At 50.3% G+C, this 27979-nt stretch overlaps 2 protein-coding genes and 1 long non-coding RNA gene across 8 annotated transcripts in view; 1 reads left to right on the plus strand and 2 right to left on the minus strand.

Annotated features, from left to right (window-relative positions):
• Nucleotides 1-450, minus strand: part of CCND3 (cyclin D3) — a 94256-nt gene extending 93806 nt beyond the window's left edge. The window contains exon 1 of one of the 2 annotated variants that reach the window (XM_021098376.2): nucleotides 74-450. The gene's annotated coding sequence lies outside the window, so the exon portion shown is untranslated. Of the gene's footprint in view, nucleotides 1-26 lie in introns of both variants that reach the window. The other variant, XM_021098375.2, reaches the window with a different exon arrangement.
• TAF8 (TATA-box binding protein associated factor 8) lies at nucleotides 170-27979 on the plus strand. 5 transcript variants are annotated; one of them, XM_021098691.2, is made up of 9 exons: nucleotides 170-276; nucleotides 1382-1538; nucleotides 4237-4335; nucleotides 4630-4692; nucleotides 6555-6679; nucleotides 10138-10285; nucleotides 11883-12025; nucleotides 20305-20444; nucleotides 20724-22709. In XM_021098691.2, exons 2-9 carry the CDS (start codon nucleotides 1526-1528, stop codon nucleotides 20734-20736), a joined length of 744 nt encoding a protein of 247 aa, XP_020954350.1. In that variant the 5' UTR covers nucleotides 170-276; nucleotides 1382-1525; the 3' UTR covers nucleotides 20737-22709. The 5 variants fall into 5 exon arrangements, with proteins under 5 accessions (XP_020954350.1, XP_020954346.2, XP_020954348.2 ...); XM_021098687.2 differs by lacking the exon at nucleotides 170-276 and adding an exon at nucleotides 537-599; XM_021098689.2 differs by lacking the exons at nucleotides 170-276; nucleotides 20305-20444; nucleotides 20724-22709 and adding exons at nucleotides 537-599; nucleotides 27476-27979.
• Nucleotides 22502-24936, minus strand: LOC146401549 (uncharacterized). The gene is made up of 2 exons (XR_014810132.1): nucleotides 23892-24936; nucleotides 22502-23290 (listed from the first exon to the last, which is right to left on the minus strand). It is a non-coding gene; the product is annotated as an uncharacterized LOC146401549 (long non-coding RNA).

Genomic DNA, 27979 nt, shown 5'->3' on the forward strand with positions numbered 1-27979 from the left:
CGCCTCCCGGCTCGCCCCGCAAATACCTGAGGGTTAATTGAGGGCGAGAAGGCAGCCGGATGCAGTGGCACACCTGGATTACGTGACTGCTGGCTCTCGTTCCAAGTGGGCCATTGGCTGGCTCTGGGTCCGTCAGCACAAAACAAAGCTTCCCCAAATATCCAGGCTCAGGAGACTCACTTGGAGAACTTAAGAATACAGATGCCCAAGACCCCTCCTCCAGAGAGTAAAGTCACGGGGATCCGCCGGACCTAGCCAGGTGTGGCTAACAATCAGGCAAGTTTGGAGCGTTCCAGGGATGTGCTTTTTATGAAAAACGATTTCGTTTTTAAATAGGTGTGAAACCGAGGGCTCATTTTCCTAGCCACTTCCGGGGCTCGCTGAACCCACCGTTCACAGGTCACGTGAACCGGGATAACCAGACTCACCCCCGACCCGGCTGGGCCCCACAAAGCCCAACGGGGCGCGCGGCCCCGCCCCCTCGCGGTTCCTCCCCGCCGGGTGACTACAAGTCCCATCCTGCCGTGCGCTCGCGCACATTACGCCAGAGCAAGATGGCCGACGCGGCGGCCACTGCCGGGGCCGCGGCCTCCGGAACGGTAAGGGCGGGAGGCGCGGGGCGGAAGCCGAGAGAGCCTGGGGATTCTGTAATGTCCCCCTAGCCTTGGCAACATGTTCACACCCAGAAATAGGGCCCCACCACATGCTCTGAGTGGAGGAAGGTCTTTCAGGCCGTATATGCCCCCCTCCTCCTCCTCGAGACTTGGCGGCGGCCTCGGGAGTTGGTGGACCTGTGTACTGATTGGCTCATTCTCTGTTGGGGGTTGGGAACCCGGAACACCTCCTGATTGGTCCAGTGGGGCTCTTTTCGCCTTCTTATTGGCCCGCCAAAGTTGGGAGGGATTCCTGTTTCAAAATATTTAGCTTTTTAATTTGTCGATGTTCTTATCATTTGCCCTCCTCTACTCAGCAGCATGTGTTGTTTGTTGTTTTAATTTTCCTCGTTAATGGTGTGGAGATGGGAGGGACAAAAGAGAGATTACTTTTTTTCTAGGAGATGGACCAATGAATTCAATTCTATCCTGCATGTTTCTTCAGCTATATATTCAGATAATCCAAAATAGAAAGTAGGAAACGGCCATTTTGTACTATTGTAATTGATAAGTTTTACCTAGGCAGAAAGGCTGTTTTCGAATTTAGAGCCACTTGGGTGCTCAGTTATTTGGCGAAGAGCTGTAAGTCTAAACATCAGGAGCTACCACACTGATACATAAAGATTTAGCAAAAGAACCTTTGTTTGCCATTGACAATATGTGAACTACATGACTGCATCCTCGTCCTGAGGATGAAAGTATTCTCTTTCTGGGCTGCTGATTTACAGAGATCAGGAAGTAAACAGTCCACTAACCCTGCTGATAACTACCATCTGGCCCGGAGGCGAACTCTGCAAGTGGTTGTGAGCTCCCTGTTAACAGAGGCAGGGTTTGAGAGCGCTGAGAAAGCATCTGTGGAAACACTGACAGAGATGCTGCAGAGCTGTAAGTACCAGGAAACAAGGGGCCTTCTGAGTCAACCAAACATCTGTGCTCTGTCTTGAGAGAGTATTAGGATTTAAGAAAAAGAAGAACCTAGTGGAGTTCCCCTTGTGACGCAGTGGTTAACGAATCTGACTAGGAACCATGACGTTTCGGGTTCGATCCCTGGCCTTGCTCAGTGGGTTAAGGATCCGGCGTTGCTGTGAGCTGTGGTGTAGGTCGCAGACGCGGCTTGGATCCCGTGTTGCTGTGGCTCTGGTGTAGGCCGGTGGCTACAGCTCTGATTAGACCCCTAGCCTGGGAACCTCCATATGCCACAGGAACAGCCCTAGAAAAGGCAAAAAGACAAAAACAAAAAGAAGAACCTAGCAAAGTGATCTATAGGCTCTAGAATCTTTAGACCTCGGTGTAAGACATCACTCTGCCACTTAATAGCTTGGGTAAGCCATCAACCATAAACCTCCTGAACCTCAATATCCTCATTTATGCAGTGGGATAATTTGCACCTCACAGAGTTGTGAATATGAATGAGATGTATACGTAAAACGGTCAAAGCTGGGAACATTGTCAGCTCTTGATGACCTGTAGGTGCTGCTATTACACTGTTCCCTCTGCTCAAAGAACTCACAATTTTGTTGAAGAATCAGGATTAATTCCCGTGAGATAGATGCCATACAGTATAAAATCAAATGCTATGTGATAACAAATGGTGAAGGTGAGTAAGTTTTATAAAATGGGAAGAGAACACTTTTTTTTATTAGTGATTTTTATTTTTTCCATTATAGTTGGTATACAGTGTTCTGTCGATTTCTACTGTACAGCAAAGTGACCCAGTCACACATATATATGCATCATTCTTTTTCTCATATTATCCTCCATCATGTTCCATCATAAGTGACTAGATAGAGTTCCCTGTGCTGTACAGCAGGATCTCATTGCTTATCCACTCCAGTGCAATAGTTTGCATCTATTAACCCCAGACTCCCAGTCCACCCCACTCCCTCCCCCAAGAAGACACTTTAAAAATGAATTATCTTGAGGTTTGAGGAAATAGAATGATCTCACATAGGCTCTTCTGCATGTGCAATGTATTTCCCTATTTGGGCCTTTTTGGGGGTGGGGTGGAACGAGGGGTGAGGGTATCGAAGGCGTTTGGTGGGATGGAGTGGAAATCAGCCTCATGAATGGATGTGAGAGAAAGATTTAGGCTGAAGGAGAAGATGAACTGCAGTGCAGGCCAAATAAAGAATTGGCCAACTCAGTGGGGCATGCTAGAGTGATTACTGCCCATCAGAGTATCTGACATCAGGCCTCCAAAACCCTGCCTTGCACTCCAGTTTTGATCAGTCCCCCGAGGATATTGGCTGCCCCAGGAAGGGCATGATCTGGGATGAGGTGACCCTCTGCAGCTGACGTTTGGAACTTCAAAATACCAACTGTTTTCCGAAAGCAGCCATCTCAAACTCGTAGAACCCCTAAAACTCTTAAATATTGAGGAACCCAAGGAGTTTTGTATACATGGGCTTCATAGAAAGAGATTTTTGCCACATTAGAAAATAAAACTGAGGAGTTCCCTTGTGGTGCAGTGGGTTAAGGATCCAGCATTGTCACTGCAGCAGCTTGGGATGCTTCTGCGGCTCAGGTTTGATCCCTGGTGTGGGAACTTCTGCATGCTGCAGGCACAGCCAAAAAAAGGAAAAGAAACGAAAACAAGAAAACTGAGAACATTTTAAAAACTAGGAATGCGCAAGCACACATTCCATTATCCCTCAGAACTCTGATGTCATCACAGGTGACAGAGCCTCTGGAAAGCTACATGAGAGAATGAGAGTAAAAAAAGTCAAAGAATGTCTCATTTTATTATTAACATGGTTTTGACCTATGCACTCGGGAAAGGATTGCAGGGACATCCAGGGATTTCCAGACCACACTTTGAGGACTTCTGTCCTGGAGGAGGGGATTCATAGCTCTCAATAGATAAGAATTCAGTTCCTGCAAAGATCTTGGAATTCAGAGGTTCTCACGGTTGGTTTCTTGTTGTTGTTGCTGTTGTATTTTTAGGGCTGCACCTGCAGCATATAGATGTTCCCAGGCTAGGGGTCAGATCGCAGCAGCTATCTGGTCTACACCACAGCCACAGCAACGCCAGATCTGAGCCACGTCTGCGACCTATACCACAGCTCACGGCAACGCCAGATCCTTAACCCACTGAGGGAGGCCAGGAATTGAACCCACATCCTCGTGGTTTCATCAGGTTCATTACCGCTGAGCCACGATGGGAACTCCTAAACTATCTTTTGTTTCTCTGAATTTTCTTTTTTTCTAGATACCTCATACAAGTGAAATCTTAAAATATTTGACTGGCTGACTGGTTTATTTCCCTTAGCACAGTGTTTTCAAAGTTCATTCATGTTGCAGCATGTATCACAATGCCATTCCTTTCGAAGGCTGGCTAGTATTCCATTGTGTGTCTAGCCCAGGTTTTGTGTATCCATTAGCTATCGATGGGCATGGGGTTGTTTCCTCCTTTCAGCTGTCGTGAATGATGCTGCTCTGAACGTGGGTGTACAAGTGTCTGAGTCCCTGTTTTCCATTCACTTGGGGATATACCTCCAACTGGAATTGCTGGCTCCTAGGGCGATTCTGTGTTTAACTGTTTGGGAACTGAGAATAAGCCCTTCTGCCTTTGATCCTTTCCTAGACATTTCAGAAATTGGGAGGAGTGCCAAGTCTTACTGTGAGCACACAGCCAGGACCCAGCCCACACTGTCAGACATTGTGGTCACCCTTGTCGAGATGGGTGAGTACCCCTCCACTTCCCGTTTCTTCAGAGTAGCCGAGTGGGAGCTGTGAGAAGGCAGTGCCAGGAACCTGCCCTGTCTGCCGAGGGCTCTCGAAACCCCTCAAGAGTCTCCTGGTTTGCTTTTAGCTTGAGAGAGTTATCAAAAGAGGGCTCCTCTGCACCTTTTTAAGAGACCTCCCAACTGCCTCTAAGGGGATCCTGCTGGAGCTTCTTTTGAGTGGCAGCAAAGTTCCCTTTCCATGTTCAATGTCCAGTGGTCTGAGCAGTGATTTTTGTTTTCCTGTTTCTTAGGTTTCAATGTGGACACGCTCCCTGCTTATGCAAAACGGTCTCAGAGGATGGTCATCACCGCCCGTAAGTGACTTTGCGCTGAGGTTCTCAGCAGTGCTCAGTGCCTGCGGGTGGAAGGAACCGACTGACCAGGGCAGGGATTGTTGTGTAGCTCCTGCCTCGTTGCAGGCTCCCTTCTGTGATTTAGGGCTGCCTTCCACGTGGTCTTTATTTGGGCTAATCGGATTGAGATGTGAAGTTCTGTCACAGAAAGGGAAACCATCTCTGAGATGTTGCTGTGGTTCTCATGCTGCAGCACAGATGCTGTTTGAAAAACGTGAGAGTTCTAGTTCTTCCTTAGGTCAAGGGTCAGTAAACATGGCCCTTAGGCCTGCTGTGGTCCACCACCTGTTTTTTATTTTTGTTTGATTTTTTTGTCTTTCTAGGGCTGAACCCATGGCATATGGAAGTTCCCAGGCTAGGGGTCCAATCAGAGCTGTAGCCCCAGCCTACACGACAGCCATGGCAAGGGGATCTGAGCCTTGTCTGCGACCTACACCGTAGCTCATGGCAACGCCAGATCCTTAACTCACTGACCGAGGCCAGGGATTGAACTGAGCCACAATGGGAACTCCCCACCACCTGTTTTTATCGGTCCATGGCTGTTTTCCTTACTATCGATGGTAAGTAATGCTATCATGGTAGCGTTGAGTGGTTGTGACAGACTGTACCACTTGCAAAATCAAAAATATTTATGGGAAGGGAGTTCCCGTCGTGGCGCAGTGGTTAACAAATCTGACTAGGAACCATGAGGTTGTGGGTTCGATCCCTGGCCTCACTCAGTGGGTTAAGGATCCGGCGTTGCCGTGAGCTGTGGCATAGGTTGCAGACGGGCCTCAGATCCCGAGTTGCTGTGGCTCTGGTGTAGGCCGGTGGCTACAGCTCCAATTCGACCCCTAGCCTGGGAACCCCTGTATGCCACGGGAAGCAGCCCAAGAAATGGCAAAAAGACAAAAATAGATAAATAAATAAAAATAAGTAAATAAATAATAAAATAAATAAAATATTTACTTTCGATCCCTTTACACTAAAAGTTTGATGATCTCTGCCTGAGATACACTGAGTTCCATGAACTGAGTTGGAGTAACTGGTATGCGTTTGGAGGATCCGGGACGAATTTATTGGCTTTTTTTTCATGGCTATTTTCAGGCTGGCATCTTTTTAAGAACGCCTCTCAAAGTGGCAGTGGCAGGTGCCCTTTTCAACCCCCTCTTGCTGTTATTAGCTTGCCCTTAACTCACCCTGGCTCAGTGTTTGTCTTTGTAACCTGGGTTCCTAAAAAGTTTGCAGCCCACCTAACTTGTTTATTAGTTCTTCAGCATGCTCTTTTTTTTTTTTTTTTTTTTTTTCTTTCTTTTTAGGGCTGCACCAGAGGCATATGGAAGTTCTCAGGTTAGGGGTTGAATCAGAGCTGTAGCTGCCAGCCTACGCCATAGCCCACAGCAACATGGGATCCAAGCCACATCTGCAACCTACACCACAGCTCACGGCAACACCAGATCCTTAACCCACTGAGCGAGGCCAGGGTTTGAACCCATGTCCTCATGGATACTAGTCAGTTCATAACCGGCTGAGCCACTACGGGAACTCCTCAGCATGCACTTCTGTGTAGTTAACTTTTCACAGCCACCCACTCACCTGCCTAAGGGGCACGCAGGCAGGTTATTGTATATGGGACTTTCACCCTAGGTCATGCAGGGCTGGTCATTGTGAGGGGGTCAGGGGTACGTTCTGAGGTCCTCAAGCCATTAAAGATCTTTCATTGATAGAAGTACCAAGTGCCTGTTGCAGAGAACACTGGGTCCAGCATTTACTTTGAGAAAAGGAGGATTTGGGTAGAGACTCAAGACCTTGGGTGGTAGAGTAACTGCTTGACTCTGTCACAGCTCCAGTGACCAATCAGCCGGTGACCCCCAAGGCCCTCACTGCCGGACAGAACCGACCCCACCCGCCGCACATCCCCAGCCATTTTCCTGAGTTCCCCGATCCCCACACCTACATCAAAACTCCGGTGAGTGAGAGGGCCATGCTGGGGGCTGTGACTGATGTGAAAGCAGAGTGGATTCTACTGACTGTCAGACTGGAATCCAGACGTTTGTTTGCAGCAGGGTAGTTCAGAGTGTCTTTCCTCATCAAAAAACATGTCGGCAGAGGAGAATTAATGTTCTCCAGTTGGCTGACAAAAATACAGTTAACAAAGATAGTGAAGCTGGCGCAGTTTGGCCCGTCCCACCCAAACACAAAAGTACACTCTCCACAAAATGTTGGTAGTAATGCTTGGTGGAATTACAGGTATCTGTTGTGTATGTGCTTTGCTAGGTTTTCCAAATTTTCCATAACAGGAAAGAGGGTTGGTTGGTTTGTTTTAACCCACTGAGTGAGGCCAGAGATCGAACCCATGGCCTCATGGATACTAGTCAGGTTTGTAGCCACTGAGCCACGACGGAAACTCCACAGGTGGCATTTCGTTTTTGTTTTTTTGGTTTTTTTGTCTTTTTGCCTTAGGGCCGCTCCCACGGCACATGGAGGTTCCCAGGCTAGGGGTCGAATCGGAGCTGCAGCCTCTGGTCTATGCCACAGCCACAGCAATGCGGGATCCGAGCCGCGTCTGCAACCTATACCACAGCTCACGGCAATGCCGGATCCTTAACCCACTGAGTGAGGCCAGAGATTGAACCCGCAACCTCATGGTTCCTAGTCAGATTTGTTAACCACTGCGCCACGACGGGAACTCCAGGTGGCGTTTCTTATGAGGGCACCAGTCATAGTGGGTTCATACCACCCTACTCCATGTGACCGCATGTTAACCGATTACTTCTTGCAGTGACCCTCTTTCCAAATAAGATCATAGTCTGAGGTAGTAGAGGTTAGGACTTCAATATGTCAAATTTTGGGGGGCCACAATTCAACCCACAACAGTCTTCAATTCTTTTGCGGCCTATCTCTGTCAGTAAAAACACTAAGCACATGCTCCGGTATTTGTTTCTTTGTTTACATGAATATTATAACACCATATTAAAATAATGTATGCTAAAAGATCATTTGACCCTTGTGAAAAGTTCAGGCAACCTGTTTGCTCCTTTTTAGTGGCAGCCAGGTGATGGCTCCTGCTTTTTATTTTTTGAAATCTTGGTGTAATACTTGATGGACTGCCAAGTTGGCGGTCTGATTCGTAGTTCAGTTTATTTTGACACTTTAATAGCTCTCATAGTTGAAAAAGTTACATCCCAAAGAGAAGCAGCATCTTAGACTGCCCTTAATAAAGCAGAAAACTAATTGAAGACTTGTTCAAATGTTTCTATTAAATTTCCAGCTTTTTTGGGGAGGGGGACATGCTCACAGCATGTGGAAGTTCCCAGTCCAGGGATTGAACCTGAGCCACGGTAGTGACAATGCTGGACCCTTAACCCGCTGAGCCACCAGGGCACTCCTAAATTTCCAACTTTTTAAATGTCAATCAGTTGCCTAAATTTAATTGTAAGATCTTGCATTTTAATGTTTTTAATGAACATGTTCAGAATCCCATCAAATCCTTTGTTTGGGGAAGATTTTAAACATGTCAGAAAATCCTGTTTCTGTGTTTAAGTGTAACTGTGAAGCTGTATAGGCTTGAGTTAACACACAACAGTGAAAATGTTTCCAAGTACTTCCTTTAAAAATCCTACCTCCTAGTTCCTGTCGTGGCTCAGTGGTTAACAAATCCGACTAGGAACCATGAGGTTGCAGGTTCAATCCCTGGCCTTGCTCGGTGGGTTAAGGATCCAGTGCTGCCGTGAGCTGTGGTGTAGGTCGCAGATGTGGCTCAGAACTGGCGTTGCTATGGCTGTGGTATAGGCCGGTGGCTGCAGCTCCAATTGGACCCCTAGCTGGGAACCTCCATATGCCACAGGGGCAGCCCTAGAAAAGACAAAAAAAGGGGGGGGGGAGTTCCCATCGTGGCGCAGTGGTTAATGAATTCAACTAAGAACCATGAGGTTGCAGGTTGGATCCATGGCCTTGCTCAGTGGATTAAGGATCTGGCGTTGCCGTGAGCTGTGGTATAGGGCTTGGATCCTGCGTTGCTGTGGCTCTGGCGTAGGCCAGTGGCTACAGCTCCCATTCTACCCCTAGTCTGGGAACCTCCATATGCCACAGGAGTAGCCCAAGAAATGGCAAAAAGACACACACACACACACACACACACACACACACACACACACACACACAAATCCTACCTCCCTATCATGAAGAATAGTTACTTTTTTGGAGTGCTTTGTCACCCTTACCATTACAATTTTATTTTTATTTTATTGTATTTTTCATTTTTGGCCGCCCTTTGGCATACGGAGTTGCCAGGCCAGGTTTCAGATCCAAGCCACCATGGCGACCTAAGCAGCAACACCGGATCCTTAATCTACTGTTCCAGGCTGGGGATCGAACCTGTGACCCAGCACTCCCAAGATTCACCAATGTCCTTGTGCCACAGCAGGAACTCCACCATTACAAGTTTAAATGTTCAGGCTAACTTCTTATCCTGGTTAGATCCTAGTTGTTTTTTCACTCCCTAGCCTGATGGCCAAAGAGCTCAAAACTAAGAGCAGGAGGGGAGTCAGGCCTGCCATGTTCTTGTTCGCTTGTGCTTAAATTAAAATGTTTACTCTGTATTTCTCTGAGGGAGTCCTTTGGGTCAACGTGCCCATTTTGTGAGGGTAGGTTTAAGAAAATAAGACAGTACAACCCGCAAATGTGTAACTCAGCCTCTCAAGCGCTACAGGATGTCATGTCACACTGAGGGCCTGGGGCAGGGCGGGCCAGCCAGCGCGTCCCTGCGGAGATTCCCACTCTCCCCTTGGGAGGCATCTCTTAGAAGACATCTTCAGGAGAGTTCCCGTCCTGGCTCAGCAGTAACGAACCCGACTAGGATCCATGACGATGTGGGTTCAATCCCTGACCTCACTCAGTGGGTTAAGGATCCAATATTGCTGTGACTGTGGCATAGGCAGCGGCTGTAGCTCCAGTTCAACCCCTAGCCTGGGAACTTCCACATGCCACACGTGTAGCCCTAAAAAGCTAAATAAATAAAGAAGATGTCTTCAGAAGGAGTCCAGCTGTTTATAGGAGCTAAGTGAAGGCCCAGGATCAGTCACTGTAGTGAATATATGTTTTCTTCTTTCTTTCTTTTTAACCACACCTGTGGCATGTGGAAGTTCTCAGGCCAGGGATCAAACCCATGCCACAGCTGTGACCACATGGGATCCTTCACTGCTAGGACACTAGGGAACTCCCTATATGTTTCTTAATTTTTAAGAGTCAAAATAAATGATAGTTACATTTATGTTTTCTTTCTGCTCTTCCACTGCCCTTGGGGATCTCTGCTCTCAAGGTTGGTAGCAGGTCATTTAAAGGGCGGGAGGACAGAGCAACAGTGAGGCAGGGAGAGAGCAGGTGACCGCTGGTACTCCTCCAGTGTCTTTGCTCTTCTCCCCTTAGACATACCGCGAGCCCGTGTCGGACTACCAGGTCCTGCGGGAGAAGGCTGCGTCCCAGAGGCGAGATGTGGAGCGGGCCCTCACCCGTTTCATGGCCAAGACCGGCGAGACCCAGAGTCTTTTCAAAGATGACGTCAGCACGTTTCCACGTGAGAGTCCTCCCCCTCTGGATCCCGTCTTGTCCTTTGAGACCCTCACCTTGTCTCTCATCGTGGGAGGGAGAAACGAATAAGTTTTGTCCTTGTCTTGGCTGGAACTTTTCTTCAGATTTCTGGCTCCTTTTCCCAGGTCTTAAGGGCCTGTCCTCAGTGGATGACTCCAAAGCAGTGATGGCCTCGACTGGGACCGGGTGCTTAAGGTGCACCAAGTTGATGTTACTTCGAGGGTGACTGGGCCCCAGGCATCAGAGAGGCTCATTTGGCAGCGGGGTCAGCTCCTGTGGAGGCAGGGACCCTGGACTCAGGGGGCAGGGCAGTTACCAAACCTCTCCCAGGACCCAGCTCACCTAACTTCTCATCTCAGCACCACCATTTTGCCGAGTGACTAACTTCCGTTCTCTCCACGGTGTTTCTTTCTTTTTCCTTCCTTCCTTCCTTCCTTCCTTCCTTCCTTCCTTCCTTCCTTTCTTTTTTTAAGGGCTGTATCTGTGACACATGGAAGTTCCCAGGCTAGGGGTCAAATGGGAGCTGCAGCTGCCAGCCTCTGCCACAGTCACAGCAACATCAGATCCGAATCATATCTGTGGCCTACACCATAGCTCACGGCAACACCAGATCCTTAACCCACAGAGTGAGGCCAGGGATCAAACCCGCATCTTCATGGATACTAGTTAGATTGGTTTCCACCACAGCACAAGGGGAGCTCCCTCTCCATAGTGTTTCCAAAGGGAATGGAGGGATGGGTCCGAACTAGTTGAATCGGGAAGCTCCCGTCAGCCGCATGCCTGGCTCTGGAATGACAGCTGCTGGGTTGTTAAGTCCAGGCACCACACTAATCACTTCCCCTCCCCTCCATCATCCGCAGGATCCTTGGGGGAGCCTCTGAGTTAGGAACTGTCACCGCTATCATTACCAGAAGTCGAGGCTTGGAGAGAGGGCTAAGGTCACCCAGCCAGTAGCCGGCATTCAAATCTAGTTCTTTCCACAGGACCCCACATCTGAACCACATTAAAAATAATCTTAGAGGAAGTTCCCGTTGTGGCGAGGGAAGCAAATCTGTCTAGTATCCATGAGCATGCTGGTTTGATCCTTGGCCTCACTCTGTTGGGGATCTGGCGTTGCTGTGAGCTGTGAGGTAGGCTGGCGGCTGCAGCTCCAGTTCCACCCTCAGCCTGGGAGGGAGCCTCCATATGCTGCAGGTACAGCTGTAAAAAAAAAAAAAAAAAAAAAAAATTCAGACCTAGGTCTCTCTGATTTTAGTGGTACATGGCAAAAGTGGGTTCTAAAGTCCTTTTGCCGAAGTTCAGATCCCACCCTGCTACTTGTGTGCTAGAGGAGGCCACAGAACCTCTCATGCCTCAGGTACCCCATCTGTAAAATGGGGTTGGTAATTGTACTTAGTAGGGTGGAGGAGCGGAGATTAAAGATAACACGTAAAGCCTGTAGGACATGCCTGGCCCATGGTCAGTGCCCAGAGCATGGCAGCCATCAGTGTCACTTGGTGCTGCTCACTGATCTGTCATAAGGGGATCAGCCAGCTTCAAGGATGCCGTGCCAGCAGAATCACGCCTCTCCTCCAATCCCCCAGTGATCGCCGCCAGGCCTTTCACCATCCCCTACCTGACCGCGCTTCTTCCCTCTGAGCTGGAGATGCAGCAAATGGAAGAGACGGATTCCTCGGAGCAGGATGAGCAGACGGACACGGAGAACCTCCCTCTTCACATCAGCACGGTGGGTCCTGCCTTCTGCCCGCCTCAGCACCCCGTCCCCCACCCCCGCAACAAAGTAGCCTGTTCTGCTCTCTGCCGGTCACTCTGGGGATCGAACACAACCCACCTCAGATCTCTGGCCTTTTTTCTTTTGTGATTTTCATTTTTTCCATTATAGTGATTTATAGTGTTCTGTCAATTTCTACTGTACAGCAAAGTGATCCATTCATAGATATATAGATATATATATTTATTCTTTTTCTCACATTATTCTCTATTATGTTCCATCACGAGTGACTGGATATAGTTCCCTGTGCTATACAGTAGGATCTCATTGCCTATAAGGTCTCTGGCCTTATGATAGGGACTTGCATGACGGGCCCATGGTGACCCAGTTGTGACGTGACCTCTAGTCGAAAGACGTGGCTGTGTCTTGGGGACCCATTCATCCACTCAGCAAATAGCGAATGAGCACCTGCTGGAGTCAGGCAGGCGCCAGGTGCCAGGGAATTAGCAGCAGAGACAGTGTCCTGCCCGCATGGAGCGAAGGATAAGTAAGAAATTAGTCTAGGAGGTAAGTCTGGGCCTGGGGATGAGGTATTAGGCAGGGTAACTAGAAGGCGCTAATTTAAGAGCTGAAGGGAACAGGCTCGCATGTATCTGGGAGTAGAGCTTTCCTCACAGAGGAAACAGCAGATGCGAAGGCCCCGAGGTGGGAGCCGTCATGCTGAAGAACAGAAGGGGGCCCGGAATGGTGTGAACAAGGGCGAGAGTAGCAGAGGAGAGGGTCGGAGAGCTCCTGGGGGCATCAGGTCTTCAAGGCACCTTAAGCATTTGGGCTTTTTCTCCATAAGGTGGGAGCCTGTGGACATGCTGAGCAGAGGAGGGGCAGGGTCTGAGGCGGGTCTCGGGATCGGTCCGGTTGCTGGTTGCGGGTGGACTGTGGCAAAGACAGAAGCAGAGACTGGTTAGGAGGCTGGTGCAAGCTGCGAAATGCTGCTTGGGAGTCAAGACATGGTCAGCTAGAGCATTTGGTTGAATTCTAGGTTATCCTCAGAGCAGAACCAACTGGTAGAGTGGATGAGAGGGAGTCAAGGTAAATGCATTGGAGTTTCTCAGTGATGCATTGGGTTAAGGATCTGGTGTTGCTACTGCAGTGACTCAGGTTGCTACTGTGGCACAGATTTTTGCCTAAATGACAGGAAAGGAGGCGTTGTCCTCCATCAAGATAGGGAAACTGAAGTTCCAGCTATGGCATGACAGGTTCAGAGGCATCTTGGAAACACTGGGAGGCAGGTTCAGTCCCTGGCCCAGCACAGTGGGTTAAGGATCCAGCATTGTGGCAGTTGTGATTTAGGTTGTGACTATAGCTCTGATTTGATACCTGGCCCAGGAGCTCCCTATGCCCCCCCCGACCAAAAAAAAGGATAGGGAAACTTTCGGGTGGAACCAGGTGTTCGGGGGAAGCCGGGAGTTGAGGTTTATGCCAGGTGAGTTTGAGACGTTACTGGACATCTAACTGGTGATGTCAGGGAGGAGACGGATAGTGAGTTGGAAGTTTAAGGAGCTGTTAGGGCTCAAGGTGCAAATCTAGGAGTCCTAGGTGTGTAGATGGTGTTTAAAACCATGAGGTGAGGTGAGCTTCTAGGGAGCTTGGGAGGATGAAGATGAGAAGGGGTGCTGGGACCGAGCCCTGGGGCTCTGCGCTGTCCAGAGGGCACAGGGCTGAGGAGGAGCCCACCACGGAGATGGGGAGGCACAGCGGGAGAGGTGGCAGGGCCAGGGGCTGCAGCATCCCCCAGTCCAAGAAAGTGTTTCAGGGAGAAAAGAGTGATCAGCCGTGTCAAAAGCTACTGTTCAGTCACATGAGGACTGAGACATGGCCCATTGAATTTGGCCGTGTGAGTTTACTCATGGTCTTGACAACAGCAATTTCAGGAAGAATGAGAACCAATGAATTCAAAGAATGGGAGGAGAGAAGTTGGACTCTGTGAGTATGGACTTGTGTTGTCCATTACAGTGGCCAGGAGCCACGCGTGGCTAAATTTAAGCCTAAATTGATGTAAATTAAGTAAAACAGGAGTTCCCGTCATGGCACAGTGGTTAATGAATCCGACTAGGAACCATGAGGTTGCGGGTTCAATCCCTGGCCTTGCTCAGTGGGTTGAGGATCCAGCGTTGCTGTGAGCTGTAGTGTAGGTTGCAGATGCGGCTCGGATCCTGCGTTGCTGTGGCTCTGGTGTAGGCCGGTGGCTACAGCTCCGATTGGACCCCTAGCCTGGTAACCTCCATATGCCGTGGGAGTGGCTCTAGAAAGGGCAAAAAGACAAAAAAATTTTTTAAAAAATAAATAAATAAATAAATAAATAAATAAATAAATAAATAAAAAATCAGGGAGTTCGCATCATGGCTCAGCAGTAACAAACCCTGACTAGTATCCATGAGGTTGCAGGTTCAATCCCTGGCCTTGCTCAATGGGTTAAGGATCCGGCATTGCTGTGAGCTGTGGTGCAGGTCGAAGACACGGCTCTGATCTGGCATTACTGTGGCTGTGGTGTAGGTCGGCAGCTGCAGCTCCCAGTGGACCTCTAGTCTGGGAAGCTCCATACGCTGTGGGTGTGGCCCTAAAAAGAAAAAAAAAAAACAAAAAAAACGTTCAGTTCCTTAGTCACACCAGCCACATTTCAGTAGCCACCCATGGCTAGGGGCTCCCCTACTGGGCAGCACAGAATGTTCCATAGGACAGTGTATTAATGTAGACAGTTGTTTTAAGGAATTTTGAAGTGAAGGGAAGGAGAGAAATGGAGAGGTAACTAAAGGTGGAGATTTAAGGAGTCAGAGTGGTATTTGGTTTTTATTTGTATCAGGTAAAAGAAATAACAGGATGTTTATTTGCTGGTGCGAATGGTCTGGTAAAGGGAAATAAACATTTCGGGACGGTGATTTCTGGTAGGCGAGAGGGCATGGCATCTGGTGCCCACACGGAGGGCTCAGCCTTACTGTGGACATTTCAGAGCCAGGATGAGAGGTGGAGTGTGGGGGACAGAAGCCGGGGTGGGGGAGGAGCTGTGCTCCCTGGAACTTGTGCGTGTTCTTTCCTGGTGTGTTGTCCTCGGCAAGTAAGAAAAGACCCACTCTCGTTCCTGCATCTTGGAGAAAGTGCCAGTAGAGTCCCAGACCTGCCGGGAGCTCTGATGCCTTAAAGGTTTACTGGACTCTTATCAGGTTACCTTAGTCATCCGTCCTTTAAAATTGGACCCTGCTTTGAAGCAGAGGGCAGCTGAGCTGTTGTAGCTGGACGGAGCGTTCCTCATGTTCTCTAAGGTACGAGGCACCAGGTGGCAGCTGACAGCCCAGGATGCAGGTGGGAAGTACCCCTGCCGGCTTGCGTATGTGCAGCAGGTTGCCCTTGCCTGAACACACGTCTCTTTAATGTTGAATTATTCCTTTCAGAATTAGGGCTGGGAGCCCATGGCTTTCCATAAGGCAGAGGAGCTTGTTACTCTACACTTCTGTTTTGGACTCAGTTAATTTGGTCTGAGATGTGGTGATGGGGTCCTGGACTAAGCTGAGGTTCACCTTATGAGAAGGAGGCGTCTTCTAAGCAAACATCGCCATCCCTTTGTAAGTACGAAGTAGCGGAAGGACTTGCAGGTGCGTTCTCTCACACCCGGTAATGACAGAGGTGAGGTCATGGCAGGGAGTGGACCGAAGCCGAAAGGATGCCAGGAGCTTACCCGAGGCCTCCTGGGTACCCGGAGGCCAAGCCGGACAGCGAGGTGTAGAAAGACCTGAGCCTTAGAGTCAGGCCAGCCGGGCTTCAAATCCAGACCGGGCTGCTTGCCGGCAGAGTGACTTTGGTGGCATGACCTGCCATCTGAGTCTACTTCCTCACAGGTCCAAATAGGAACAGGAACACCTACCTCAAGGGGGAGTGAGGAGCCAGAGACAAAATGAGCTCACCTCTGGCAGGTGCCTGGCACGTGGCAGCTGGCGGCGCTTCCCCCAACCCGCTGCCCCCGCTGTACAACTGTAGGCTCTTCTGTAAAAAAATACAGAAATAAAAAGACTCGAAGAAAAGGATTCCAGCCACAAGTTGGACTTGTCATTTTGTTGGACTGGCAAATGCAATCCTAGGTTTAAAATTCAGAAAGTCCAGAAAAGATGTGTCCTTGTTCCCTGTCATCCATCCAGTTGCCCTCCTACCAAGCAGCCAGTGTCGCCAGACTCTTCTGAATCCTTTTAGAGGCAGCTTTTTAGTTGTTGTTTTCAGCACAAACAGCAAATCACAAAGAGAATTTCCCCTTGCTTGCTTCCCCCTGGGGACGCCTTGGCTGTTACTCTGCATCTGCCCTTCCCTCCGCTCAGCTTCATCCTGTTTCCACTGTGTGGATTTAACGAGCAAGTCCCCTGGGGACAGGTAGGCTGTCTTCTGTCTTTAGCATTGGCAGGCATCATTACAGTGAATTCAGTAGCTGGAAATCTTTTTTCCTTTTTTGCTTTTTAGGGCCGCCCCCATGGCATGTGGAAGTTCCCAGGCTAGAGGTGGAATCAGAGCTACAGCTGCCGGCCTACACCACAGCCACAGCAACATGGGATCTGAGCCGCATCTGTGACCTACACCGCAGCTCACCTCAACACCAGATCCTAACCCACAGAGTGAGGCCAGGGATCAAACCCAAGTCCTCATGGACACTGGCTGGGTCCGTTTCTGCTGCGCCACAACCGGAACTCGCAGTAACTAGAATTTTAAATTGTTCTTTTCTCTCTCTCAAGGACTTGTTAGGTAGTTATTTGTTTAACTTGGTTCTAGTTTCTCCATCTACTTGATCACAAAGAGGCCATTCACTTTAAATTGGTGTATAAGAGGATTTTTTTTTTTCTCAGACTTTTGAACTAGCTGCCTTCTGCAGGCAATCCCAGTGTCTAAACTTTGACTCTTTTCTGAAGTGTACCATCTATTTACTCAACAAGTACTTATTTAGTATCCAGTAGGTGCTGGGTGCTTGGGACACGTCAGTGAACAAAACAGAGACAATAGCGGCCTATGTGTTGGCAGTAGGGGAATGACCATAAATGTGGTATAAAATACATCATGAGATAGTATGTTAAAGATGAAACTGCTCTGGGGGGGTGGGGTGGATCCGAATAGGGGAAAATCCAGAGTAAAAAGTGAAGGTTTCAGAGTTCCCACTGTGGCTCAGCAGTTAAGGAACCTAACCAGTATCCATGAGGACACTGGTTTGATCCCTGGCCTCGCTCAGTGGATTAAGGATCCAGCGTTGCCATGAGTTGTGGCGTAGGTTGCAGATGTGGTTTGGATCCAGCATGGCTGTCGTGTAAGCCGGCAGCTGTAGCTTCGATTGGACCCCTCCATATGTGGCCCTAAAAAGCCAAAAAAATAAAAAGAGAGAGACAGGGATGGGTCCCCCCAGGGTGGCTGTGGTAGAAATGGTGGAAGTGGTGAGATTCTGCCTGAATTCTGAAGGCAAGACATTTTCCTAACAGATTGGCTGTGGGAGGCCAGAGAAAGCGTGGAAGCAGGAGCCACTGTGGAGTGTGGGGCTTGAACACCTGGATGGAGGAGTTGCCATCACGGTGCTGGGAGGGCTTGGGAGCTGCTGTCTGTGCAAAGGGGAAGGTCCAGGGTTCCGTTTTAGGCACTTGGAATTTGAGATGCCTGCTTGACCAGTGGCTGTGCAGAGCCTGGAGGTGAGGGGAGAGGTGAGGGCTGGAGAGGCTCAGATGGGAGAGGCGGGCGTGGGAATGGTGTTGGAAGCTGTGAGGCGGGATGCGGCCTCCTGGGCTGGGGCGCCTGGTGGTCCCGAAGAGCGTGCTTGTGTTGCCTGAGTCTGACCTTTCCAAGCCCAAGTTGCTCCTGACAGACCGTTCTGCTCCCATCTTTTTAACAAATCTCAGTCAGTTTAGTACTTTTATCTTCTGTCCCTCTCCACCTCGAGGCTGCCTGTCCCCAAGGGGGCAGAGAAAGTGGCACTTCCAGAAGCTCTCTTTGGGAGGCCCCAAGTCCTGACTCGTAACCCCCCTGCCCTTGTGAGGCATAGTGAGCCGGACGGAGGGAGCCTCCAGCAGTGGTCCCAGGACACCCCTGACTGTGTCTCCGCCACCCTTATCGTCACAGGAAGCACTTAAAGCACAGCTGAAGTGAACTTCCAGGAACTTTGAAGAAAGGGCGTCTACTGTAGATGGATGGTAGGAGGAAGGGGGTTGGGGGGAGGTTACTGAACCAGGCCATTAAGCACCTCAAAAAGGTCGGGAGCCACATATCCCAGGCAGGTCTGTGTGGTCAGACCTCATGTCCTTCACCTGGTCTGGCACCAGCCAGGTTGAGCCTGGGGACTTGCTTTCCACAGAGCCTCTGGAAGGTCCACAGCAGCTGTCGCTCATGCCGCGGTCCCACTGGGTTGGGGGTTGGAGAAAGGAAAGCCCTCGGGCCCTGGATGAGCCTGGGTCTCTGGGGAGAGTAGGACTGATGGACAGTGAGAGGGTGTGCAGCTGGACCTCGGAGTCATCACCTTCTTCAGACTCATTGAGCCCAGACTGGCGCTGCATCCTAGCCAGCGGTCCCCTTGGGAGAAGCTGCCATCTGGTCACAGCGCCCTCTGTCTTTGGACAGCAGAATCTCCTGGTCGAGGTTAGGTCCTCTCTTGCCTCAAGTTACAGAACAGAACCCTCAGCATGTCACCAGGGGGCGCAGCAGGACCAGCTGCTTCTGCCGCTCACTTAGAGCCACTTGAGCCTGAGCTTTTAGGTCAAGTTTTTCATATGATTTCCCCCCCTCCCCTGCAACTTCTGCTTCTTTTAAAGAACTTGGGAGGTGGAGTTCCCGTCGTGGCTTAGTGGTTAACACATCCAACTAGGAACCATGAGGTTGTGGGTTCGATCCCTGGCCTCGCTCAGTGGGTTAAGGATTCAGCATTGCTGTGAGCTGTGGTGTAGGTCGCAGATGTGGCTCAGATCCCGTGTTGCTGTGGCTCTGGCGTAGGTCGATGGCTACAGCTCCAATTAGACCCCTCGCCTGGGACACTCCATATGCCGTGGGTGCGGCCCTAGAAAAGGCAAAAAGACAAAAAATAAAGAAAGAAACTTGGGAAATAGAAGAGTGTAAAAATGGGAAAGAAACGCAATCACCCACATTCCCAGAAGCAGTTTGTAAAAACAATGAGGGGTTCCCTTGCGGTGCAGCAGGTTAAAGATCCAGTGTTGTCATTGGTGTGGTTCGAGTCGCTGCTGTGTTGTGGGGTCCATTGCTGGCTTGGGAAAAGGAAAACAAACAGTGAATAGAGTTCCCGTTGTGGCGCAGTGGAAACAAATCCAGCTAGTATCCATGAGGATGTGGGTTCTATCCCTGTCCCCGCTCAGCGGGTCAGGGATCTGGCACTGTCATGAGCTGTGGTGTAGGTTGCAGACACTGCTCAGATCCCATGTTGCGGTGGCTGTAGCATAGGCCGGCAGCTGTAGCTCTGATTCCACTCCTAGCCTGGGAACTTCCATATGCCACAGGTGTGGCCCTAAAAAACAAAAAAAACAGTGAGGGCGAACTCCCTGGTGGTCTTGTGGTTAGGACTCGGCGCTTTTACTGCTACAGCCTAGGTTCATGCCCTGGTCTGGGAACTGAGATCCCACAAGCCACTGCTCACCACGGCCAAATAAGTACATCAATAAAATTTAAAAAAAAAAACAAAAACAAATGAGCAGTGAAGGGCCTGTCCCATGGCCACAGGTGGGGACAGTGGGTGACGCTCCTGGGTTGCTGCTGGCACACACTGCTTTGCCTTGGTGGGAGTCCTCGGGGCTTCAGCAGTTTCTGGGCTCTGCTGGGGTGTGGTCGTTGGTGCCATGTTGCATGTACCAACTATTTGAGACTCTGGGGGAAAACATCATGATCTGTGAGCTTTGGTCCAGGAAGTGCCCTGGGCACACAATTCGTTCCAGTCCTGTACCTCAGTCCTTCGGGGCACTGGGGGCCGCTTCTCTTTTTCTTCATCTCCCCATGCACTGGGCTTCCTTCCTGAAGCATCTAAATCTTGATCCCCTGCGCCTCCTGGGTCTCTGTTCCTTCTAACTCGCATCCCTGCCCTCTCTGGAGATTCAGGGATCGGGGTTCTGTGCTCTCACCTTCCTCAGTGCAGCCGCTGCCTGGGGGGCAGAGATGAGCACATTAGCTAGAAGATGGTACCTGAGCTTCTAGCTTCTCCACAAAAGGGATGCAGTTCCCATCACGGGCATGGTCGTTGTCCTTATGCCGTTGGTCTTCTGCTTTATTTCGGCTTTTGCTCAAAGGATGATTCTGGAGCCGAGAAGGAGAACACCTCCGTCCTGCAGCAGAACCCCTCCTTGTCGGGGAGCCGGAACGGGGAGGAGAGCATCATCGATAACCCCTACCTGCGGCCCGTGAAGAAACCCAAGATCCGCAGGAAGAAGTGAGTTGGAGGCTGGGGCGCTCAGGGCCTCCCCGGCCACCCGAGGTGCCCTCTCCACCCCTTCTCCGGAGGGTCCGAACCCCCGGGGAGAGCTACTCTGGTGAGAGGAAGTGTTTTCCCTTCTCTCCGTCCTCGCCTCCCGCATGTACCGCTTGTAGCGTGGAGGTGGAGCGTCCTGCAGGGACCAGCCCTCTTGGCCAGCAGCTGTCCCCCACTCCCCAGAAGGAGAGCCGGCAGGGCCCCCTCCAGGCAGGCTCCATGGATTCCTCTTCTTTCTAGGTCCCTCTCGTGAGCTGAGAAGGAAGCCTGCCTTGTACAAAGACACAGACACCACCCTCCTGGGGGGAAGAAAGAGTGGCTGCCTTGGGGTCCAGCTGAGGCTGCCAGGCTCTGACCGGGCATGATTTTAATAGCAGACTCTCTATTAAGATTACCTGTTTTCACTGGATATTTGGGTTGAAGAAGACACGATAGTAACAATGAGGCTTTTTTTAAATTCACCAGGCTGTACCCTGGGGCATAGGAGCAGCCAGTGACTTCATTTATTATCATGGGATTTGATTCTTTGAAACCTGGATACCAGGGGAGGTGCCGGGAAAGGAAGGGCTTTGCCTCTTTTGCTCACTGCCAGACAGACTGGTGGCTTAGTTTGTATTTCAAGGCACCTGGACCCCTTTTATCGACTGACAGTTTGCAGCACCAAATTATCCTAGAACAACCGCTCCTCCTCTCCTCACCTGGGCTCCAAGGGCCCTGTTCCGCTGATCGAAGGTGACTTTCCCTCCTTTAACATGTTGGAAACAGGAGACCCACCCTTCATAGCCTGTGGGGCCGGCAGGAGTCAGGAGCAGACACGGTCACGGTCACGTGGAGGAGGCTGAGGCAGGAGGGCGGCATTGCCTCCCATCAGCTTGTGATGAGAGCTCCCTGTAGCAGGGCAGCGCCCTCTGCCGAGAGTTGTCCCTTACTGTCCCTCTAGGGAGCGTGTGCTTGGGAACGACCAAGTCCTGCCCCATCCCAGGAAAAGAGGTTTTCTTTGACAAGAGCCTACACCAGTGGATAGATCATGCTGTGACTTGACAGAGGAATCACTGATTTTACACAGTAGGAAAAGGATTTGATGGGGGTGGGTGGGGGGTGACAGGAGTGAGATTTTGAAGGCCGGGTTTGGCCTCATGTTCTGAAAGCCAAGAGACCTGGCTGGTCTGTTGGGCGGCCGGCTGGCTGGATGGCCATGTGCCCACTGACGGCAGAAGGGGGCTGAGAAGAGCCTGCAGGTCTGAATCTGTCCAACCTCCTTGCCCCCTGGGAGAGAAGACTTCATCCTTGATGCACCCTCCAAACCAGAAAAGGAAGATGCTGGGCAAGTGGGTACTTTTTAGCTCCTCTCCAAAGGAAGAGGTTTTAAAACCAAGTCAGAGGAAGAAAAATGCCAGTGACAGCTGAAAGTTAACGTGGCGTAAATACCAAGTTCCCTGGGTCAGCGCCCTAAGGACCATGCTGAGCTCCCTGGGTACTCGGCTTCCACAGTCATCTCTTAATCTTCTGTCCTCCTGGCAAATTTGAAAATTCAAAAAACCAAGCAGCTTGACAGCAAGTGCCACGTCCCTCTGGCCTCATTGTCCTCTGCGCACTTCATCCCGCTGGCCAGAAGGAAGGCGCTGCTCGTCAGTAACTGAACAGGGGATGCCGACGGAGAAAACTGGAGTCCCCAGCTCCGCACCAAATAAGAGATTTTCCAGTTGGTAGTGACCTGCCCCTCTTGCAGTTGAAAGTAAGTCCGCTTGGGCCTATGCTGCACCCTCCACGTCTGGCCTTTGGCTCTTGGTGAGGCTTGGCCTGATGTGTTTAAATAACGGCCCCAGGTTTGAGCCACGGCAGGTACAGGGCTGATACTTTCCCGGCTTGCTGCTCTCAGCCGCTCTCCGGAGCCGTCCCCCCAGCAGCTCCTCCACGACGCCCGTCGAATGCTGTTATGCTGAAGGATGAGGGAGGACGTGGAAAAGAAGTGCCATTTCTGCTGCTGCTGCTTCAGAGGCCACCCTGTTCTGGATGAGACATGGGGAGATGGTCAGACAGCCTGCAACACTGACGTGACTGTTGTGTAAAAACGCTGCGTAATCCTCAATGTATATTTATATATTTTTATTTTTTATAACTTTAGGGGAATGGGTGGAGGGGAAAAGTAGTAAACAGAGCCAGATTAAGAATGTGATTTATGAGCGCTTAATAAAGGTCATAATAAAAATCCTAAGTGAAACAGAATGGTAAGCTCTGAACTCAATGTGTGCGCACAAGTGATAGCAATGAGTGAGGCGGCATTCAGAGACAGAAGGCTGAGACTTAGGTTGGACACGGTACCCTTTCAGGAGTTCCCGTTGTGGTGCAGTGGAAACGAATCCAACTAGACACCATGAGTTGCGGGTTCGATCTCTGGCCTCGATCAATGGAATAAGATCTGGAGTTGCCACGAGCTGTGGTTTAGGTTGCACACGCAGCTCGGATCTAGTGTGGCTGTGGCTGTGGCGTAGGCCGGCAGCTGTGGCTCCGATTGGACCCCTGGCCTACCTCCATGTGCTGCAGGTGCAGCCCTAAAAAGAAAAAAAAAGGGAAAAAGTACCCTTTCAAACTGTCTAAAACTTTTCATTTGGGACCTCTGCAAACACAGAGCTAGAGAGGAAAGCACACATTCGTTTTCCCTGTATATTCTTCACCCAGCTTCAACACTTGACATCATTTCAATTCTGTTTCGTCTATTTCTTCTACATCTTTTATTTTTTATTCCTGGAGTATTTTTAAAAACCAATCTTGGAGTTGCCGTTGTGGCTCAGTGGAAACGAACCCAACTGGAATCCATGAGGATGTGTGTTCATCCCTAACCTCACTCAGTGGGTTAAGGATCCAGCGTTGTTGTGAGCTGTGGTGTAGGTCACAGCCAAGGCTCGGATCCCAAGTTACTGTGGCTGTGGGGTAGGCCAGCAGCCTGGGAACTTCCATATGCCGCAGGTACAGCCCTAAAAAGAAAAAATAAAACAAACCCCAAACCGAAGAAAACCAATCTAAGAACTATGTCATAGAGTTCCCAGTGTGGCACAGCAGATAAAGGGTCTGGCATTGTCTCTGATTCAGTGTGGGTTTGGTCCCCAGCCAAGCACTGTGGGTTAAGCATCTGGTGTTGCCCCAGCTGTGGCTCAGATTCAGTCCCTGGCCAGGGAAATTCCCTATGCCCCGATGTGGCAAAAAAGCAAAAACCAAAACATGTAGTCTATGAATACATTATTATGCATCTCTAATAGACTTAATTTTTTTTTTTAAAAAAACAGCTGCACCTGCGGCATATGGAAGTTCCCAGGACTAGGAGTCAGCCTACACCACAGCCACAGCCTTGATGGGTCTGAGCCATATCTGACCTATGCCGAAGCTTGCTGTGCTGTAGCTTGTGGCAACGCTGGATCCTTAACCCACTGAGTGAGGCCAAGGATGGAACCTGCATCCTCACAGATATTTGTTGGGTTCTTAACCTGCTGAGCCACAACAGTAATTCCTGGTTACACTTTCAAAGCAACATGGTAGATTGGGATTGATTCACTTTTCCCCCAAAACCACTTCCACTCCCCAGTTTTCACAGCAGCAGCTGGCCCTGGAATACTTGCCTCAGGCCGGGACCACAGCCTCTGCAGCATCATCTCATCCTCAGACAGTCTGGACCCCTCATCCTTCATCTGCGTCTGATCACTCACCAAATTCTGCCACCTCTTCCCTCCTTGCCGGTCTGAGGCTGCAGCAGCCTCCTGCTCTGCCCCAGCCCCTGTCCCTCTCCAGGCCCAGCTTTCCACAAGCCCCAGCTTCGTCCTTCCTCCCCCGCTCCCCACACTAGGACCTCTAGTCCATCCCTGCGCCCATCCACACCATGTCCAAACTGCCCAATCCAACTGGCCAGGTCCTCTGCCGATTCACCGTTTCTTTTCAATAACTCCTATTTCTTTGATTTATCCGACAAGTGCGGATCTACTGCCTTCTATGTCTGTGAGGCCCTGTGCCAGGCTCTAAGAATTAAGTCAACAGACAGACGTGGCCCCCGCCCTCCTGGGAATCCATTCTAGTGGGAAAACATACAAAGAAAAAATCATTACAGATTGTGGAGAAGTGCTGAGGCCGTAAACGGGGTCTGTGTGCCCGGAGGGGAGACGGCCACCCTCATCACTGCTGCTGCCTATGCTTTTCTCCCTGTCACCTCCTCAAATCTTTTTTTAACTGAAAAAAGTTTTTTTTCTTTTAACAGCCACACATGCAGCATATGGAAGTTCTCAAGCTAGGGATGAAAGACCTACAGCCTATGCCACAGCCACAGCACAACCAGATCCAAGCCACATCTGGGACCTACACCACAGCTACCCGGCAATACTGAATCCTTAAACCCAAGGCTCAAGGCCAGGGATCTAACCTGCATTCTCCCAGATCTAGTCGGTTTCTTAACGCACTGAGCTACAGCGGGAACTCCACCTCCTAAAATCTGGCCTGTCCTTCCAGCCTCCATATCCTCCCTCCAGATAAGATGGATCCTTCCCCTCTTCATTCACGCATTCAACAAATATGTGTTGAACGATCATGTACCCGCGCCAAGTCCAACACTGGGATGTGATAGATATAACTAAGCTGCTATGTTCTCTGACCTTATGGTCTCACTGGGGCCAGACAGCTCACAAACATCTTGTCAGAGGGTGAATCGGGGTCTCGAGAGAAAAGCCACAGTGTTCTCAGGTTGGGTAACTTGAGGAAGGGTTAATGAAGAGATTGCCTCCAAAGGTGTGGAGGAACACAGCACAGGTAGCTGGACCTGGGTGGGTAACAGGCAGCGGAGGAAGCAGTTACCAGAATCTGGAGCAAGGCCAATGTCAGACCCTTCTGCCAGGACCTGTGGCCAGGGGTCGCCGAGGGGTCAGTGGGTGGATCTGGAGGGGCAGGTGGAAGGGGCTGGGGGGGTGCTGTGGTTTTTTTTGTTTTGGTTTGGGCTTCCCCTCTTCCCCACAGCACATGGAGTTCCCAGGCCAGGGATCAGATCTGAGATGTAGTTGCAACCTAAGCCGCAGCTGTGGCATCACCAGTTCCTTAACCCACAGTGCTGGGCCGGGGAATCGAACCTGGGTCCCAGCGCTCCCAAGACACGACCAATCCCGTTGCACCACAGCAGGAACTCCCCAAGGGGTGCTGTTTTAGAAAGGGTGGGAAAGGAGAGCTCTCTGAGCAGGACCCCATATGTGTTGACAGGGCCAGCTGCATGGAAAAGCATTCCAGAGAGAGGGAAGAGCAAGCACGCAAGCTCTGAGTCAGAGGGGGTGCTGCTCAGTGGAGGGGGTGAGGGAGGGGCCAGGGAGGAGCCTCCTGGGCTAATCAGGGCTTTAGGTGCAAGTCAGAGTGAGTTGAGCAGGGAGGGCTGACAGCAGCCCATGACTTAGCTCGTCAGAGGTTGTTCTGGCTGGAAGGCACTCTGGCTGGAGAAGCCTGAGAGACACCATTTCTCAGTGGTTATCTTCACGTGGTCTGGCATTTAGCCAACATGCTGACTGGGGTGGGGAGGGGGGGAGTCCTGGCCCCAGGAGAACCACCAAGGCCAAGAGTGACTACTCCCTGCAGACTGAGCCCCGAACCAAGCAGAGAAGGAGGAAACACAAACTCACAGGGAACTCCCTTCCCCCAGGGCACTGGCAGTGTAGTCAAGGAGACAAGTCAACACACGAGCCTCTTTCAACACCACCCACCAAGTCACAGGGACCACGGCCACTGGAGATTAGATTTGAGGACTCCATGAATGCTGTGCTGAGATCTGAATGGGGTGGGCTGGGCAAGTGAAGCTTCTGGAAGAAGTAAGGACAGGGGGACTCAGGTGGCCTACTGCTTTGGTGTCAGCAGTAACAAGCCTTCTGGCTTGTAAAGCTTGCAGAGCTGGTCTTGGCCCTCAGGCTGTCCCCATGTTGGGCAGGTCGGGCTCTGGATCAGATCTGCCGGATCTGTACCAGGATTATCACAAGAAAGGGGTCATTTGAATGGGGTGGGGTTGGAAGGGGCCCTGCCCCAGCTCCTTTACGCAGCTGAGTTGCTGATGATCTGAAAGGCTTTTTTTTCCCCTCCCTGGCTGCCCCCACACCATATGGAGTTCCTGGGCCAAGGATTAGATCCGAGCCACAGTTTCCACATTGCCAGATCCTTTAACCCACTATGCTGGGCCAGATATCGAACCTGTGTCCTGGTGCTGCACAGATGCCGCCAATCCTATGGTGCCACAATGGGAACTCCCGGAGAGGCTTTTATTTATTTATTTATATTTCTTTTTAGGGCTGCACCTGAAGCATATGGAAGTCCCCAGGCTAGGGGTCGAATCAGAGGTGGAGCTGCTGGCCTACGTCACAGCCACGGCAAAGCCAGATCCAAGCCACATCTGTGACCTATAGCACAGCTGATGGCAACACCGGATCCTTAACCACTGAGTGAGGCCTGGGATCAAACCTGCATCCTCATGGATACTAGTCAGGTTCATTACCACCGAGCGACAACAAGAACTCCCTCCAAGAGGCTTTGGAATAAAAGGGTCAGATCCTCAGAGGCTCTTACAAGTGTTTGTGTGGGTAACCTGAGCCTGGTCAGCTATTTTGCCTCCACAAAATAGCCATGGTGCCCTGAATTCTAACTCTTTCTTTTGGATTCTTTTTTTTTGCCTTTTTAGTGCGGTACCCATGGCATATGGAGGTTCCCAGACTAGGGGTTGAATTGGAGCTGTAGCCACTGGCCTACACCACAGCCACAGCAATGCAGGATTCAAGCCACATCTGTGACCTAACCACAGCTCACAGCCATGCCAGATCCTTAACCCACTGAACGAGGCCAGGGATCGAACCTGCGTCCTCGTGGATACTAGTTAGATTCGTTTCCACTGAGCCACAACAGGAACTCCTCTTTTGGATTCTGTTATGCATTCACTTATGAATTTTCTTCAGCCACTGAGAGGGGGTCTATTGTTCTTCTGTTTTACTCAGGCTCGTGCTGAAACAAGGTTTTAATTCTCTGAACATCGCCTGAGAGCACCTGGGTGCGAGTACAGAGCAGCCTACACCACGGCCACAGAAACTCAGGATCCGAGCTGCGTCTGCAACCCACACCACAGCTCACGGCAACACCAGATCCTTAACCCACTGAGCAAGGCCAGGGATCGAACCCGCGTCCTTGTGGATACTAGTCGGGGTCATTACCTCTGAGCCACAATGGGGACTTCTCTTTTCTCTTTTAAATTTATTTATTTATTTTTGAAATATAGCTGATTTACAGTATTGTGTTAGTTTCAGGTGTACAGCAGAGTGATTCAGTTATGTGTGTATTTTTTTCCAGATTATTTTTTATTATAGGTTATTTCAAGATATTGAATACTAGTGTTCCCTGTGCTATATAGTAAATCCTTGTTGCTTGACTATTTTACGTATAGTTGTTTGTATTTGTTAGTCCTATACTTACCCTTTGGTAACTATAAATATGTTTTCTATGTC

This window comes from Sus scrofa, chromosome 7, assembly GCF_054392235.1.
Source record: "Sus scrofa isolate SSC_HxYL_T2T_F1_AM1 chromosome 7, Sscrofa_HxYL_maternal_Yorkshire_Landrace_v2.0, whole genome shotgun sequence".
NCBI lineage: Eukaryota > Metazoa > Chordata > Mammalia > Artiodactyla > Suidae > Sus > Sus scrofa.